The 15,172-nt window shown below is 50.9% G+C and overlaps 1 protein-coding gene across 6 annotated transcripts in view; it reads left to right on the forward strand.

Annotated features, from left to right (window-relative positions):
- Window positions 1–15,172, forward strand: part of MOK (MOK protein kinase) — a 74,157-nt gene that overhangs the window by 52,651 nt on the left and 6,334 nt on the right. For all 6 annotated transcript variants that reach the window (XR_008659322.2, XM_055288140.1, XM_055288142.1 and 3 more), the window contains 4 exons: window positions 10,776–10,877; window positions 11,856–12,029; window positions 12,737–12,851; window positions 14,945–15,145. Coding sequence is in view for 5 of the 6 variants with exons in the window: in XM_055288140.1 (XP_055144115.1) it covers window positions 10,776–10,877; window positions 11,856–12,029; window positions 12,737–12,851; window positions 14,945–15,145 (592 nt within the window). In the remaining variant the exon portion in view is untranslated. The remainder of the gene's footprint in view (window positions 1–10,775; window positions 10,878–11,855; window positions 12,030–12,736; window positions 12,852–14,944; window positions 15,146–15,172) is intronic.

Raw genomic sequence — 15,172 nt, forward strand, 5'->3', positions numbered from 1 at the left:
GAAGGAGAAAAACTGCCATGAGGGATAGAAGTTGGAACTCTAGCTGCTTCTTTAGCTACCTTATCAGCATAAGCGTTGCCCTGGGCAATAGGATCTGACGCCTTTTGATGGCCCTTGCAGTGAATGACTCCAGCTTCCTTTGGAAGTAAAGTGGCCTTGAGAAGAGTTTTTATTAAGGAGGCATTAATGATGGAGGACCCTTGTGTAGTGAGGAAACCTCTTTCAGCCCATATAACAGCATGGTGGTGCAGGATATGGAAGGCATGTTTAGAGTCAGTATAAATATTGACACGTAGTTCCTTTGCAAGAGTGAGGGCTCGAGTTAAAGCAATGAGTTCCGCTTGCTGAGAGGTAGTGGAGGGGCAGAGCAGTAGCCTCAATGATAGATGTGGAAGATACTATAGCATAGCCTGCCTTTGCTGGTGAGTGGCAGCAAAGGCCTGGTGGAACTGCTATCAATAAACCAAGTGATCAGGGTAAGGAATAGGAAAGAAGGAAATATGGGGAAATGGAGTGAATGTCAGGTGGATAAAAGAGATACAGTCATGGGGGTCAGGTGTGATATCTGGAATAATGTGGGAGGCCGGATTGAAGTCTGGGCCAGGAACAATGGTAATTGTGGGAGACTCAACAAAGAGTGAGTATAGCTGAAGGAGCCAGGGAGCAGAAAGTATATGCATCAGATGTGAGGAAGAAAATAGATTTTGGAAGTTATGAGAGCTGTAGAGAGTGAGTTGAGCATAGTTTGTGATTTTGAGGTCCTCTAAAAGTATTAGGGTGATGGCAGCTGCCGCACAGAGACATGATGGCCAGCCTAAAACAGTAAGGTCAAGTAGTTTGGACCAAAAGAATACAAGGCGCAGTCCCAGCTCTTGTGTAAGAATTTTGACTGCACAGCCCTACACTTTGGCTCTGTGTAATGAAAAAAGGTTGGGATGAGTTAGGGAGAGCTAGTGTGGGAGCAGCTTCCAGGGCTGTTTTTAAGGAAAGGAAAGAGGAATGGGGAAAGGATTTAGATCTAGGTGGTCAGCTAGGTTTTCTTTTGTGAGTTTATATAATGGTTTTGTTAGGCTGGCAAAACCAAGTATTTAAAGGTGAAGGTATTTAACCATGCCCAGGAAGGAAAGGAGTTGTTGTTTTGCAGAAGGGGTTGGGGTTTGGGAGATTAATTAGCCAGACACGATTAGCAGGGAGGGCATGTGTGTTTTCATGAAGAATTATGCCGAGATGGGTAACAGATGAGGAAGAAATTTTGGTTTGACTGAAGTAATGGGGGCTGTCCGGGAAGCCTTGCGGCAGTACAGCCCAGGTAATCTGCTGAGCCTGATGAGTGTCAGGGTCAGTCCAATTGAAAGCGAAGAGTGGCTGGGATGAAGGGTGCAAAGGAATAGTAAAGAAAGCATGTTTGAGATCCAGAACAGAACAATGGGTTGTGGAGGGAGGTATTGAGGATAGGAGAGTATATGGGTTTGGCACTACAGGGTGGATAGGCAAAACAATTTGGTTGATAAGGTGCAGATCCTGAACTAACTTGTAAGATTTGTCTGGTTTTTGGACAGGTAAAATGGGGGAATTGTAAGGAGAGTTTATAGGCTTTAAAAGGCCATGCTGTAACAGGTGAGTGATAACAGGCTTTAATCCTTTTAAAGCGTGCTGCGGGATGGGGTATTGGCGTTGAGTGGCTAAGGGTGATTAGGTTTTAATGGGATAGTAAGGGGTGTGTGATCGGTTGCCAGGGAGGGACTAGAGGTGTCCCATACTTGTGGATTAAGGTGGGGAGGTACAAGGGGAAGATGTGAAGGAGGCTTTGAACTGGGGAAAAGGGCAGCAATGAGGTGTGGCTATAGTCTAGGAATAGTCAGGGAAGCAGATAATTTAGTTAAAATGTCTCGACCTAATAAGGGAGCTGGGCAGGTGAGGATAACTAAAAAGGAGTGCATAAAAGAATGTTGTCCAAGTTGGCACCAGAGTTGGGGAGTTTTAAAAGGTTTAGAAGCCTGGCCGTCAATACCCACAATTATGGAGGCAAGGGAAAAGAAGGTAATGCGGAGTGGGTAACCTCCGTATTGATTAAGAAGGGGATGGACTTACCCTGCACTGTAAGAGTCACCCAAAGCGTCTGTGATGGTCCAGGAGGCTTCCAAGGCAATTGGGCAGTGTTAGTCTTCAGCTGCTAAAGCCGAGAAGATCTGGGAAGGAGTCAGTCAGAGAGCCTTGGGCCAGAGTTCCAGGGACTCTGGGAGTGGCTGCTGGGCGAGTTGGACAGTCCTATTTCCAGTGGGGTCCCTCACTGATGGGACATGGCTTAGGAGGAATTCTGGGCTGTGGGCATTTCTTGGCCCAGTGGTCAGATTTCCGGTGCTTGAAGTAAGATCCTTGGGGAGGCAGTTCTGGAGGAATGCCTGGCTGCTGCGGTTCAGGCGTTTGGAAGTTCTTGTGTGCTGGATGTGTGGCTGGGGTTTGTCTCACAGTGGAGGCAAGGAATTGCAATTCAGAAATTCATTGCTACGTGGCTGCCTCTACTCTATTATTGTACGCCTTGAAGGCGAGGTTAATTAAGTCCTGTTGTGGGGTTTGAGGGCCGGAATCTAATTTTTTGAGCTTTTTCTAATGTCAGGATTGAGTAATAAAATGCCTATTGAGAATAAGATGGCCTTCTGGCCCCTCTGGGTCTAGGGCGGTAAAGCGTCTAAGGGTTGTTGCCAAACGGGCCATGAACTGGGTTGAGTTTTTCTATTTGATGAAAAAGAGCCTAAACACTAACTGATTTGGGAGAGGTCAGATAAAGAAAAAGGAGCATTAACCTTGGCTAAGCCTTCGGCTCCAGCCACCTCCTTAAGAGTAAATTGTTGGGCAGGTGTGGGAGGGCTAGTCTCCCCACATGAAACTGTAAGCTGGACTCTGTGTGAGGATGGGAGGTGATTAAAGGATTATAGGGTGGGGGAGCGGAGGCTGAGGAAGAATTGAGACCTGGCTCGGCCTGGCGAGGAGTAGCCTGGGGAAGAGGGGAGAGGTCAGATGGGTCTGTAGAAAAGGAGGATTCAAAGGACTCAGAGCTTGGAGTGGAGACTGAAGGAACAGACAGGAGAGAAAGAAGAAAGATTTGGGATGAGTCGCACTGGGAGCAGAGACTAGGGAGGGACTGATGTGTAAAAGAATGCCTGGACCAGGCGCGGTGGCTCACGCCTGTAATCCCAGCACTTTGGGAGGCCGAGGCGGGCGGATCACAAGGTCAGGAGATCGAGACCATCCTGGCTAACACAGTGAAACCCCGTCTCTACTAAAACATACAAAAAATTAGGCGGTGGCGGGCGCCTGTAGCCCCAGCTACGCGGGAGGCTGAGGCAGGAGAATGGTGTGAACTCGGGAGGCGGAGCTTGCGGTGAGCCGAGATGGCGCCACTGCACTCCAGCCTGGGCGACAGAGCAAGACTCCGTCTCAAAAAAAAAAAAAAGAATGCCTGGACGTCAGGCATCTCAGACCATTTGCCCATTTTTCGACAAAAATCATCCAGGTATTGTAAAATGGAGAAATCAAAAGTGCCATTTTCTGGCTGTTTAGAACCATTATCGAGTTTGTATAGGGGCCAAGTGGTATTGGAGAAGAAAATAAGACACTTAGGTTTTAGGTCAGGCAACAGTTGAAGAGGTTTTAAGTTTTTGAGAATACAGGCTAAGGGAGAAGAAGGAGGAATGGAGGGTGGAAGGTTACCCATAGTGAAGCAGGCAAGCCCAGAGAAAAGAGAGGGTAGAGACATGGAGAAGGGGGGTGGTGAGCAGCCAAAGCAGGCATCCCCGCAGTTGACTTGCCACCAAGAGAGTGTGGGTGAATGACCAAGGCAGGCATCCTCGCGGTGATCAGACACCAATGGAGTGTGGGTGAATAATCAGGCAGGCGTCCCCGCAGTGATTCAACACCAAGAGAAGACTGTATTCCCAAGTCTGTGACTGGCGCTGGAGTTTTGAGTCCACGGATAAAATGTGTCTTCTTCATCTCTACTAGAGAGGAAAAAGAACTGGAATTGGAAGAACAGAGAGACTGAAGGGTAGCAAGAGAGGCTGGAGAAGAGAGTGAAAAGACCGCTTACCTGATTTGAAATTGGTGAGATGTTCCTTGGGCTGGTTGGTCTGAGGACCCGAGGTTGTAGGTGGATCTCCTCATGGAGTGAGGGCAAGGACAGGGGACTGGTCTCCCGAAGGAGTCCTCCTGTCCCGGGTTTTGGCACCAAATGTCACACGCGTCCCTGTGAAGAGACCATCAAACAGGCTTTGTGTGAGCAACAAGGCTGTTTATTTCAGCTGGGTGCAGGCGGGCTGAGTCCGAAAAGAGAGTCAGCAAAGGGAGATAGGGGTGGGGCCGTTTTATAGGATTTGGGTAGGTAGTGGAAAATTACAGTCAAAGGGGGTTGTTCTCCAGCTGGCAGGGGCGAGGGGGTCACAAGGTGCTCAGTGGGGAAGCTTCTGAGCCAGGAGAAGGAATTTCACGAGGCAATGTCATCAGTTAAGGCAGGGCTGGCCATTTTCACTTCTTTTGTGATTCTTCACTTGCTTCAGGCCATCTGGATGTTTATGTGCAGGCTTGGGCTCAGAGGCCTGACAGTAAAGATGACCTGGAAAGGGCCTTGCCATTTTGGTTTAAGGCTGGTTGGGTTAAGGGTTTTTTTTTTGTTTGATTTTTGTTTTTTGTTTTGAGACAGAGTCCTGCCCTGTCGCCAGGCTGGAGCGCAGGGCACAATCTCAGCTCACTGCAACCTTCGCCTCCCAGGTTCAAGCAATTCTCCTGCCTCAGCCTCCCGAGTAGCTGGGACTACAGGTGCCTGCCACCATGCCCAGCTAATTTTTGTATTTTTAGTAGAGAAGGGGTTTCACCATGTTGGCCAGGATGGTCTCAATCTCTTGACCTTGTGATTCACCCGGCTCGGCCTCCCATTGTACTGGGATTACAGGCGTGAGCCACCGCGCCTGGCCGGGTTAAGGGTTTTTAGAAAAACATGTTCTCCTGGTAGGAGGGTCTGGTGAGGCCTTTATGTGGTGTTGGGAGGGCCTGGTCTGCCTGTTTGCAGAGGAGATGGCGGATGAGGGAGAGTGCTGGGAGGTATTCTCCTAATTGAGAATCAGAAGGAGGCCTGTTTTGTAAGAGGAAAGGGCATCCATACATTAATTCAAATGGGCTGAGGAAGGAGGGTGCCTTTGGGCTGTCTCTGATGCTGGCTAGAGCTATGGGTAGGAGGGAAGTCCAGGGCCTCTGGACTTCTAGAGTGAGTTTGATCAACTGAGTTTTAAAGATTCCATTTGCCGTTTCGACTTTTCCTGATGATTGGGGTCGATATGGGATATGGAGGTTCCACTGGATGCCGAGGGACCGGGAGAGCTGTTGGGTGATTTGGGAAATGAAGCCAGGGCCATTGTCTGATTGATTGGAGCGAGGCAGACCAAAGCTAGGGATGATTTCTCTTATAGGGATCTGGGAGACTACTGCAGCTTTTTCTGAAGAGGTAGGAAATGCCTCTACCCACCCAGAGAAGATGTCTCTAAGAGTGAGAAGGAGTCTTGTGTTTTTGACGGGAGGCATGTGGGTGAAGTCTATTTGCCAGTCTTCCCCTGGGAGTGTTCCTCTTAGCTGCTGTGTAGGAATAGATGGGGAATGGAGGCCTCCTTGAGAGGTGACAGAGCATATATGACAGTTTGAAGTTACACATTTTAGTGAGGTAAATAGGTGAGGGGAGAAGAAATATGGGCGGAGGAGGAGATATAGGGGACATGCACCAATATGGAAGGATTGGTGGAGAGATGTCAGGATTTTGTCGGTTTGGCCGTGGGGAAAGTCTAGCTTCTGGTCCTTACCTATCCAGTCCCCCTGGAGGAAGCCTCCTTGTTGTAGTAATGAGGCTTTTTCAGTGGGGGAGTATTGAGGTTGGACTGCAGGGGTAATGAGGAGGAGGGAGGCAGGAGCGGAAGAAAGGGAGGCATCTTTTGCTGCCCCATCGGTCTTTCTGTTGCTTCTTGAGATTTTATCTGTTCCTGTTTGATGTCCCCGACAGTGTATAACTCCTGCCTCAGTTGGGAGATGTGCAGCCTGAAGGAGTTGGTAAATAAGGGGGCGGTTAGTGATAGGGGTCACTTTGGCAGTAAGGAATCCCCTCTCTTGCCAGATGGTGGCGCGGGAATGAAGAATGTGATCTGCATCTTTGGAGTCTGTGTAAATGTTGACTCGTTTGCCTTTGGAAAGGGTTAGGGCTCTGGTGAGAGCTGTGAGTTCTGCTTTTTGAGAGGAGGTTCCTGGAGGTAGGGGCTTGGCTTCAATTACTCGGTCAAGGGAAACAACTGCATAACCAGCAATTTTGGGGGAGCCAGTGGGCCCGGAAGAGGAGCCATCTATAAATAGCTGGTCATCGGGGCTGGTGAGAGGCTCAGAGGAAATGTTAGGAAAGTGTGGCTGCAGGTGATCTAGGATGTCAGCGCAAGAATGAGTAGGAGGGGAAGAACATACAGGGAGTAAGGATGCTGGGTTGAAGGGAGCATTTTTGGCAAGACTGAATTCGGGATTTTTGATCAAGAGGGCATGGAGTAATTGAATCCGGGAAGGAGGGAGCCTAATGCTCGGGAGGAGAGGAGATCCTGTAGCTTATGAGGACTGTAGATGGTGGTATTTTGACTGAATGTTAGTTTCCTGCTTAGAGCTAAAGTGGCTGCTGCTGCTAGCATTCTAAGACAGGTTGGCCATCCTCTGACTGTGTTGTCTAACTGTTTAGAGAGGTAGGCTACAGGAGCAAAGGAAGGAGGGTCTCCTTTCTGCTGCCCTAAGACACCGAGGGCTATTCCTCGTCTTCTGGCAGTATAGAGTGTGAGAGGTTGGGAGATACCAGGTAAGGACAGAGCTGGTGCAGTGACAAGAGCGATTTGAAGTTTGCAGAAGTTGGGGAGTATGTTATGCGAGGGATTTAGAGGCTCATGGAGAGGGCCTTTCGCTGCTTCGTAGAGTGGGTGAGCTAGGAGGGCAAAGTTGGGAATCCATATTCTAAAAAAGCCTGCTAGTTCTAGGAAGGAAAGGACTTCACTTTTGGAGGAGGGTGGGGGCAGATTATCTATCAGTGCTGCTGGGGCAGGGGTCATAGCCCGGGTCCCAGGGGAAAGTTGAACTCCTAGGTAAGTTACTATGGAGGTGGAAAGTTGAGCTCTGGAGGGGGAGACTCTATACCCTTTGGTGGAGAGAAAGTTTAAGAGAGTGACTGTGTGGGTTTGAGAGTCTTCTAGAGAGGGGCTGCAAAGGAGAAGATTGTCCACGTATTGAAGGAGACGCCTAGGGGAAAGGTTTAAGGAGGTGAGATCTCGAGCTAAAGCTTGTCCAAAGAAATGAGGGCTGTATCTGAAGCCTTGAGGGAGGACAGTCCAGGTGAGTTGTTGTGACTGGAGGGTGTCAAGGTTGGTCCAGGTGAAAGCAAAGAGGTTTTGGGAATCAGGGTGCAGGGAAATAGTAAAAAAGGCATCTTTTAGGTCAATAGCAGTGTAGCGGGTGGTGTTGGAGGGAATGAGACAGAGAAGTGTATAGGAGTTAGGGACTATGGGATGAATAGGAAGGACGGCCTGATTGATGGCTTGGAGGCCTTGGGGGAGTCAGTATGAGCCGTTTGATTTTTTAACCGGGAGGATGGGGGTGTTATATGAAGAACGTGTTGGCCTAAGAAGACGGCGTGAACAGAGCTTTTTTATGATGTGCTGTAAGCCTTTTTGGTGGGTTAGGGAGATGGGGTTTTTGGGGATGTTGGGAAATTTAGAGAGGTCTTTTAACTGGATTTTGATGGGGTCATGGTGAGCAGCTAGGGAAGGGGTGGTGGTGTCCCACCCTATTGGGTTTACAAGAGAGGTGGGAAGTGGCTACTGGGGAGAGGGGTCAGGGGCTGGACTTGCAGAGAGGAGTAGGAGGGACTCCGGTTGAGGGAGGGAGAAAAAGGTGATAGAAGCTTGGCCAAAATTTGAATTTGAATTTGAATTCAAATTTGAATTTGGCTTTGAATTTGGCCTAGGATGGGGGTAGAGCAACGAGGCATGATAAGGAAAGAGTGTGAGAAAACAGTATCAAACAGAGAGCAAGTAAGGGGTCTGGTGGCGCGTGGACACAAGATGAGTCCATCAGCCCCCACGACTTGAGACCTGAGAGGAATGAGTGGGTCCTGAAAATTCAGGCAAAGCCGAGTAGGTGGCCCCACTATCGATTAAAAAACAGATCGGCTTACCTGCTACTCGCAGAGTTACCCTGGGCTCCAATGCAGTGATGGCAGATGGGGCCGGAGGCCCTGGGCCCGGTCAGTCTTCAGTGGCTAGGCCGAGGAGCTGCGAGAATGCAAGCGATTCTTCACTTTTTGTCTTGTTAAAGGGGTGGTGGCTCTGAGGAGCAGGCTTGTCTGTCCGTTTGCTGAGAGGACAGTCGGACTTCCAGTGGCCTGTCTGCTGGCAGACTGGACAAGGACTCTGGCACTCGAGGGTTAGGACACGCCCACGCCCGGTGGCCTTCTTTGCCACACTTAAAACAAGGCCCGGAGGGTTACTGCTATCGGGTCTTTTGTGCCCTTGGGTAATATGGCTGGGTTGATAGATAGCCGCTGCTAGAAGCTGGTATTTAGCATGATCTCTTTGGGCTTTATCTAATTTATTTTGCTCCTCCCTGTTATTAAAGACTTTGAAAGCCAAGTTAAGGAGGTCTCGTTGTGGGGTCTGAGGGGCATCTTCAGCCTTTTTTAGTTTGCGCCAGATGTCGGGGGCAGATTGCAAAATAAAATGGGTGTTAAGAACAATAGTTCCTTCCCGGGAGGCGGGATCGACGCGGGTATATTTTTGGAGAGTCTCTGTAAGGCGAGAAAGGAATTGGGCAGGGTTTTCGTTGGCCTTTTGGGAGATTCCTTTGAGTTTTTCGAAATTTACAGCCTTATGGGCAGTTTTGTTAAGGCCTGCAATGAGGCAAGTAATCATATGATTACAGGAGGCCTGGCCGGGCTCTGTGGGTTGATACGGCCAGGTACGCTCTTCTTGGGGAACTGCAGCTGCCCCTACTGGCCTAGTAGGATCTTGCTGATGGAGGTCATCCGCATGGGCCTGGGCTGCAAGCCACACTCTTTCCTTTTCTTCCGGAAGGAGGGTAGAAGACAAAATAATATAGAGATCATGCCAAGTAAGTTCATAAGACTGGGTGAGATATTTAAATTCTTTGATATAAGTGTCGGGATCGGAGAAGGACCTGAGACGTTTCTCAATTTGGGAGAGATCGGAGAGGGAAAAGGGGACGTGGACACGGACCATCCCTTCGGCCCATGCCACTTCCCGGAGAAGAAGCAAGGGAGCAGGCTGCTGGGCGTGTTGGGCTCCAGAACGAGTAAGGGGTGGAGATGGGGAGGACTCAGAGTCGGAGGCGGGGCGGTTGGAGAGAAGGGGAGAGAGAGGTAGAGCAGGAGCAGAGGCATACGGTGGGGGGTCATGCTGTTCGGGGGAGGATTAGGATGTTGTCGAGGAGGGGAGAAATCGGCGGGATCAAAGCAGGAGAAGTCGTCTGCTGGGGCTACTGGGATGAGGGGAGCAGGAGGTGAGTCCGGTTTGGAGCAGGCGAGGAGAATTTGAAAAGTACAGCAGGACTGGCAGAGGGAGGGACGACTACGGAGAGTAAAGAAAGCCTGAACATAAGCAATCTCAGACCACTTCCCACTGCGGTGGCAAAAGTTGTCTAAGTCTCTGAGCATGTTGGAATCGAAAGTGCCATTTTCAGGCCATTGGGAGCCATGGTCCAATTTGTATTGAGGCCACGTGGTGTTACAGTAAAAGATAAGCCTTTTAGGGCAGATTTCTGAACGGAGGCCAAGAGTATACAGATTGTGTAGGAGGCACCCAAGGGGTTTAGTTTTAGGAGGAATAGACTGAGAGGCTCCCATAGTGAATGGAAGGGAGGAGGGTAGAGGAAGAAGAGACTGCTGGTGACGTCCCCTTTCCTGCAGAAATTGTCAGGAATAGAGGAGGTAACCACCGTGTCAGGCGTCCCCGAAACGGAGGAACCAGAGATCCGGAGGCTGGAGGAAGCCCTTGGCCCAGCGCCGGGTCTTTCGGAAACAGAGAGATGGACGGTCGGGAGTTCCAGGGAATGGCAGCAGTCTCTTTTTACTCACCCTGGCGGAGGCTTTGATGGTGGATGAAGTCACCAGCAATGGGAGAGTCTAGGAGATTCTCTGGGTCTTCAGCAGGTTCGGGGAAGGGGAGATTGGCCAGGAGAGGGGTGATAGAGGAGGGAGGGAGGGAGAGAGAGAGAGAGAAAAGAGAGAGAGATTGGTTGATAGTGAGTGAGTCCTGGCCAGAGTCTATCCCCCTTCCCGGGTTTCGGCACCAGAATGTTAGGTAAGCCAAGAGAGGAAAAACTGACCCAAAGTCAGACAAGCAAGTTTTTATTAACCTGCCACCGGCCCCTTAACAGTCAGAGGAAGCAGCCCCAAGCTTACAGATTGAGGGGTTTATATTGGGGAGGGGAGTTTGAGGGAGTTCTTTGGTATGGTCACATCCCGGAGTTGTTTGCTGGTTAATTTTGCCACATATCACCTTGTGATGTTTATGGTAGCAGCTAGATGAACAGTAGGAACTTACAGAAGGGTGTAGGTAAAGTTTGTTTATGCTTCCCACGATCTCCTCTTGTGCGGTCCAGATGGTTTGTAATTGGGGTTTGTTTATTGCAGCAAGGTCTGATAAGTGAAGTCTGCTGGCTCCGCCCTAACACTGACCGCAGTGCCCCTTGTGCCCTTCCAGTCTGCAGCCCCTCTTCCCTGGAGTAAATGAACTGGACCAAATCTCAAAAATCCACGATGTCATCGGCACACCTGCTCAGAAGACCCTCACCAAGTTCAAACAGTAAGTATTGTGCTCTGAGAGTGGACGTGGACTCACTCCCCTGCTAGGACCTGCGGCAGGGCAAGCCCCTCCCTGTGCCTACCTCACACCCCTCTCAGGAGGTCCTTCGGCCGACAACAGGGTCTCAAGTTTACTTGAGGGCCAGTGAGTGGCTGCTCAGACAGAGCCCATCACTTTAAGGGGTCTCAAAGGTGAGCTCTTCCTTGAGCATCACAGAAAGATTTGTCACAGGCTTTCTGAGGGCCGGGGAGTCAGGCTGTGTTCCAGGAGTAATTTAAACAGGACTTAGAAGCCTTTGGGTGGAAACGTTCCCCAAGCACAGCGCATAGGTGGTGAGGGCTTTCTGCAGCCCTCCACAGCCCTGCTGGCAGGACCGACGCCTGGAAGACGTGTTGCTGGACTCTTAGGGTCATTCTGATGAAGCTGAGGCTGGGGAGTTGGGACTTCCCAGGGAGGGCCTGTGGGCTGAGGGGGCAAGTAGCACCCAGCAGCCCCCACATCCCAGGGAGGGAGAAGGTGGCAACAATTTTGGACTCTTCTTTTTTTGTTAAACTTTATTTCATTCTTCTCATGCGGGAAGGTGATATTAATCTTTTATAGGAAAGGTAGTTTTCTTACATTTATAGCGTAACAGATCCTCCCCTTTATAATAGACTATTTTTAAATAGATTTTTTAAAGAGCAGTTTTAGGTTTCCATAGAGCCCCGTCCCCATGTGCACACAGCCTCCCCTGTCGTCAGCACCCGCCTCGAGTGGTGTGTTTGTTATGGTCGATGAACCATGGACATCTCATTACTACACAGAGCCCATCATTCACATCAGGGGTCCCTCTTGGTGCACGTTCTGTGGGCTGGGACAGGTGTAGACTCTGCAGTCATAAACCGTTCCCCACCACACAGGGCCCTTAGTTGTGAGAGCAGACCGCCGGCGCACTCAGTGACAGCATGACCATTTATTATCATTGGGCTTTTAATACAGGTCGAGAGCTATGAATTTTGATTTTCCTTTTAAAAAGGGATCAGGAATACCTCTACTGACAACCAATTTGTCCCCACAATGCCTCTCCCTCCTGCACGCAATGGTGGCCTATGATCCCGATGAGAGAATCGCCGCCCACCAGGCCTTGCAGCACCCCTACTTCCAAGAACAGAGGTAGGCACTCTCGTGGGTTCGGTGGGGTAGATGCAGGACCTGGCAAATGAGACCCATGGGCACATGGTGGGGCAAGGGACTGCCCTCTGGAGGGTCCTTGGGAATCGCGCTGTCTATCCTGAAGAGTGGTCAGGGCCTCTTGGGGCCCACGTCGTGCTGTGTTCTGGTGTATCCTCCCCAAAATGAGGATGTTAGCAGCTCCATGGCAGGAGAAAGAGGGGCTGGCTGTCCACTTTGCGGTTGATGCCAAGGCTACAGGTAGTAAGCCTTCTAGAAGAGCCTGGTGTGCGGCCCTTGTAAATGGTGTGAACAGGATGCATTCTGAGATGTTAGAGCACTTTGGATGTCACCTGGCACTGGAAGTACCTGCTGAATGTGAATCTAAGACATGTCTGCCCTGAGGTCATCTAATTCCGTACCTCTGGACACTCCTGTGTGCGTAACTGTGGAGGTGACAGTTTGATCCCAAACTGCGAGTCCCTGGGTAGGCAGTGCTTCTGGTTCGCGGAGCCAGCTCTGTTCCTGGCCCAGAGACTGTCAGGCTGAGACAGAAAAGAAAAAAAAAAAGGCTCCTGATTACAGCTCAGGCGGAAAAGAAGAGCTAGTGACAACTCACACAGTAAACAATTGGAGACAAAGAAGCCAATAGGCCATGTGCTCTGCGGGCTCTCAGTGGAGCTGCTCCATTCTCTTCTCCTTCCCCATAGGAAAACAGAGAAGCCGGCTCTGGGCAGCCACAGAAAAGCTGGCTTTCCGGCACACCCTGTGGCACCGGAGCCACTCAGTCACAGCTGCCAGGTTTCCAAGGAGGGCAGAAAGCAGGTACTGAGCGAAATCGGAGCTGGAGACTGCCTAGCTCAGCCGGGACTGGAGCCCTCAGGTGGCCTGTGTCTCTCTGAGGAGGACGCCACCTGTGGAGGCTGTGGCATACCACATTGTCAGTCAAGGCGTGAACAGCGTGCGAGTTGATGGTTCCATGTGTTGGGACATCAGGGACCCCAGTTCTAGTTGCTCAAGCCCTTTCTGCCCCAGTAGCTAAGAATTGATGACGAATATCCCATGTGAGCAGGCCCAGAGAGGGGACGCTGCATGAACTTTTGTGTCTGTCCTGATGACCACATGCAGGTGCCAGGTTCTATGCCAAAGCACTGTGCAGACATCACCCCTCAGAACGGCCCTGGAGGGAGGCGCCAAGAAGATGCAATGCTGGCCCAAGTCACCTACCCAGCCGGTGACAGGCCCCAAGTCCTAGGCCGGAGTCACCCACCCAGCCAGTGACAGGTCTCAAGTCGCTGTCTCTGCCTGGCCCCAGATGAGCACTTTGTCCCATCAGCGGAGGTTGTGCACATTTTGGGTTGAGAAATGCCAGCTTCGCTCCTCAGTACCTTGACCTTCCCACCTACCGTGTAGCATCCTATCCCGGTGCAGCCCTGTGTCACCTGTGACAGGGTTGCACCAGTCTCCCAGTTCTGGGCTGGCACCCCAACAGTGTGACAGTGTGCCCTTCCATCATTCATCTGTTCGGTCATCCGTACGTCACTTGCTCCTCCCAGCCTTTACCGAGTGCTCCCTGCCCGCTTGGGAGCGGGGAACCCAGAGCTGCAGTCAGGCTGCTCTCCAGAAAGCCAGGCTCCTGTGTCCCGTTGGCCCCCGATTTGACAGCTCCAGTTGAATGTCCAAAAGACAAACTTGCTGAAACCCCTTCTCCTGATCTTTCCCCAAACATGCTTTTTCCCTGTGGCTTCCCATGGCCTTCCCTCCGGGGGACGCAACTCCATCAACTGCCCAGGCCCCCCATGGACCCTTCCTTCATCCCACAGGGGCTTCGCCTTCTTGCCTCCTACATCCTCCTCACCTTGCCTAAGTCACCACAGATGGCCTCCTCACTACTGTCCCTGCTCTGCCTCCGCTCCCTCCTGGACAGAGGGTCTGCTTCAAACCCTTGATGTCACTCCTGGATGGCATTCACCCAAGTCCCCACCCTCAGTCACATCCGAGGTCGGCATGCTTTTCTCTAAGGGCCCAATAGGAAATATTTTAGGCCCCGTGGCCATGGGGTGTTCGTTGCACTCCCCGCTTTGCTGCAGTGTGAAAGCAGCCAGAAGCAACACGTGAACCACATGGGGGCTGCGTTCCAGTAGAACTGGGGACACTAAAATTTGAATTTCACATAATTTTCACATGCCATGAAACATTTTTTTTCAATCATTAAAAAATATAAAAACCGGGTGGGTGCAGTGGCTCACACCTGTAAACCCAGTGCTTAGGGAGGCCAAGGTAGGATCACTTGAGGCCAGGAGTTTGAGACCAGCCTGGGCAACGTTGGCAAGACCACTGCCCCACCACCCCATCTGTTTTAAAAATTAGGTGGGTGTGGTGCGTGCCTTTGGTCCCAGCTACTTGGGAGGCTGGGGCAGGGGGATCGCCTGAGCCTAGAAAGCTAAGGCTACAGTGAGCCAAGATTGCACCACTGCACTCCAGTCTGCGCTACAGAGCAACAAACACTCTGTCTCAAAAAACAAAACAAAACAAAACAAAAAACCCCAAATGTAAAACCATCCTTAGCTCACAAGCCACCCAAAACCAGGCGGCAGGCAGATCAGGGTGTGAGACCTTGGAGCTAGAGCAAGAGGCAGGCGTGGGCACCACTGTCCGTGAGCCCTTCGCCACCCGCACTCCTCAGCTTGCAGTCGGCATTCTTCAGGTTCCCCCTGAACGTTTGGCCTCCCCCGTGGGACTCTAGTGGGCAGCCACTCCCTTGGGGTGTCTGGGACCTGGTGGATGTGTCCCAGTCACATCTCATGGTCAAGAAATTGTATTAGGCAAAAGCAGTACAAAAGAGCCTCTTTCGTTTTTCCTAATTTTCATAAAGCAGAAAGCGTTTTATGTCCAACTGGCCTCTGTTCTGTTTCAAGAAACAGTCCCTAAAGCAAGAGGAGGACCATCCCAAGGGACAAGGACCAGCTTATGTCATGGAACTGCCCAAACTAAAGCTTTCGGGAGTGGTCAAACTGTCGTCTTACTCCAGCCCCACGCTGCAGTCCGTGCTTGGATCTGGAACAAATGGAAGAGTGCCGGTGCTGAGACCCTTGAAGTGCATCCCTGCGAGCAAGAAGGTAGCGCGGAACCAGCTTCTCTGACGG

Source organism: Symphalangus syndactylus, chromosome 8 (genome assembly GCF_028878055.3).
Source record: "Symphalangus syndactylus isolate Jambi chromosome 8, NHGRI_mSymSyn1-v2.1_pri, whole genome shotgun sequence".
Taxonomy (NCBI): domain Eukaryota; kingdom Metazoa; phylum Chordata; class Mammalia; order Primates; family Hylobatidae; genus Symphalangus; species Symphalangus syndactylus.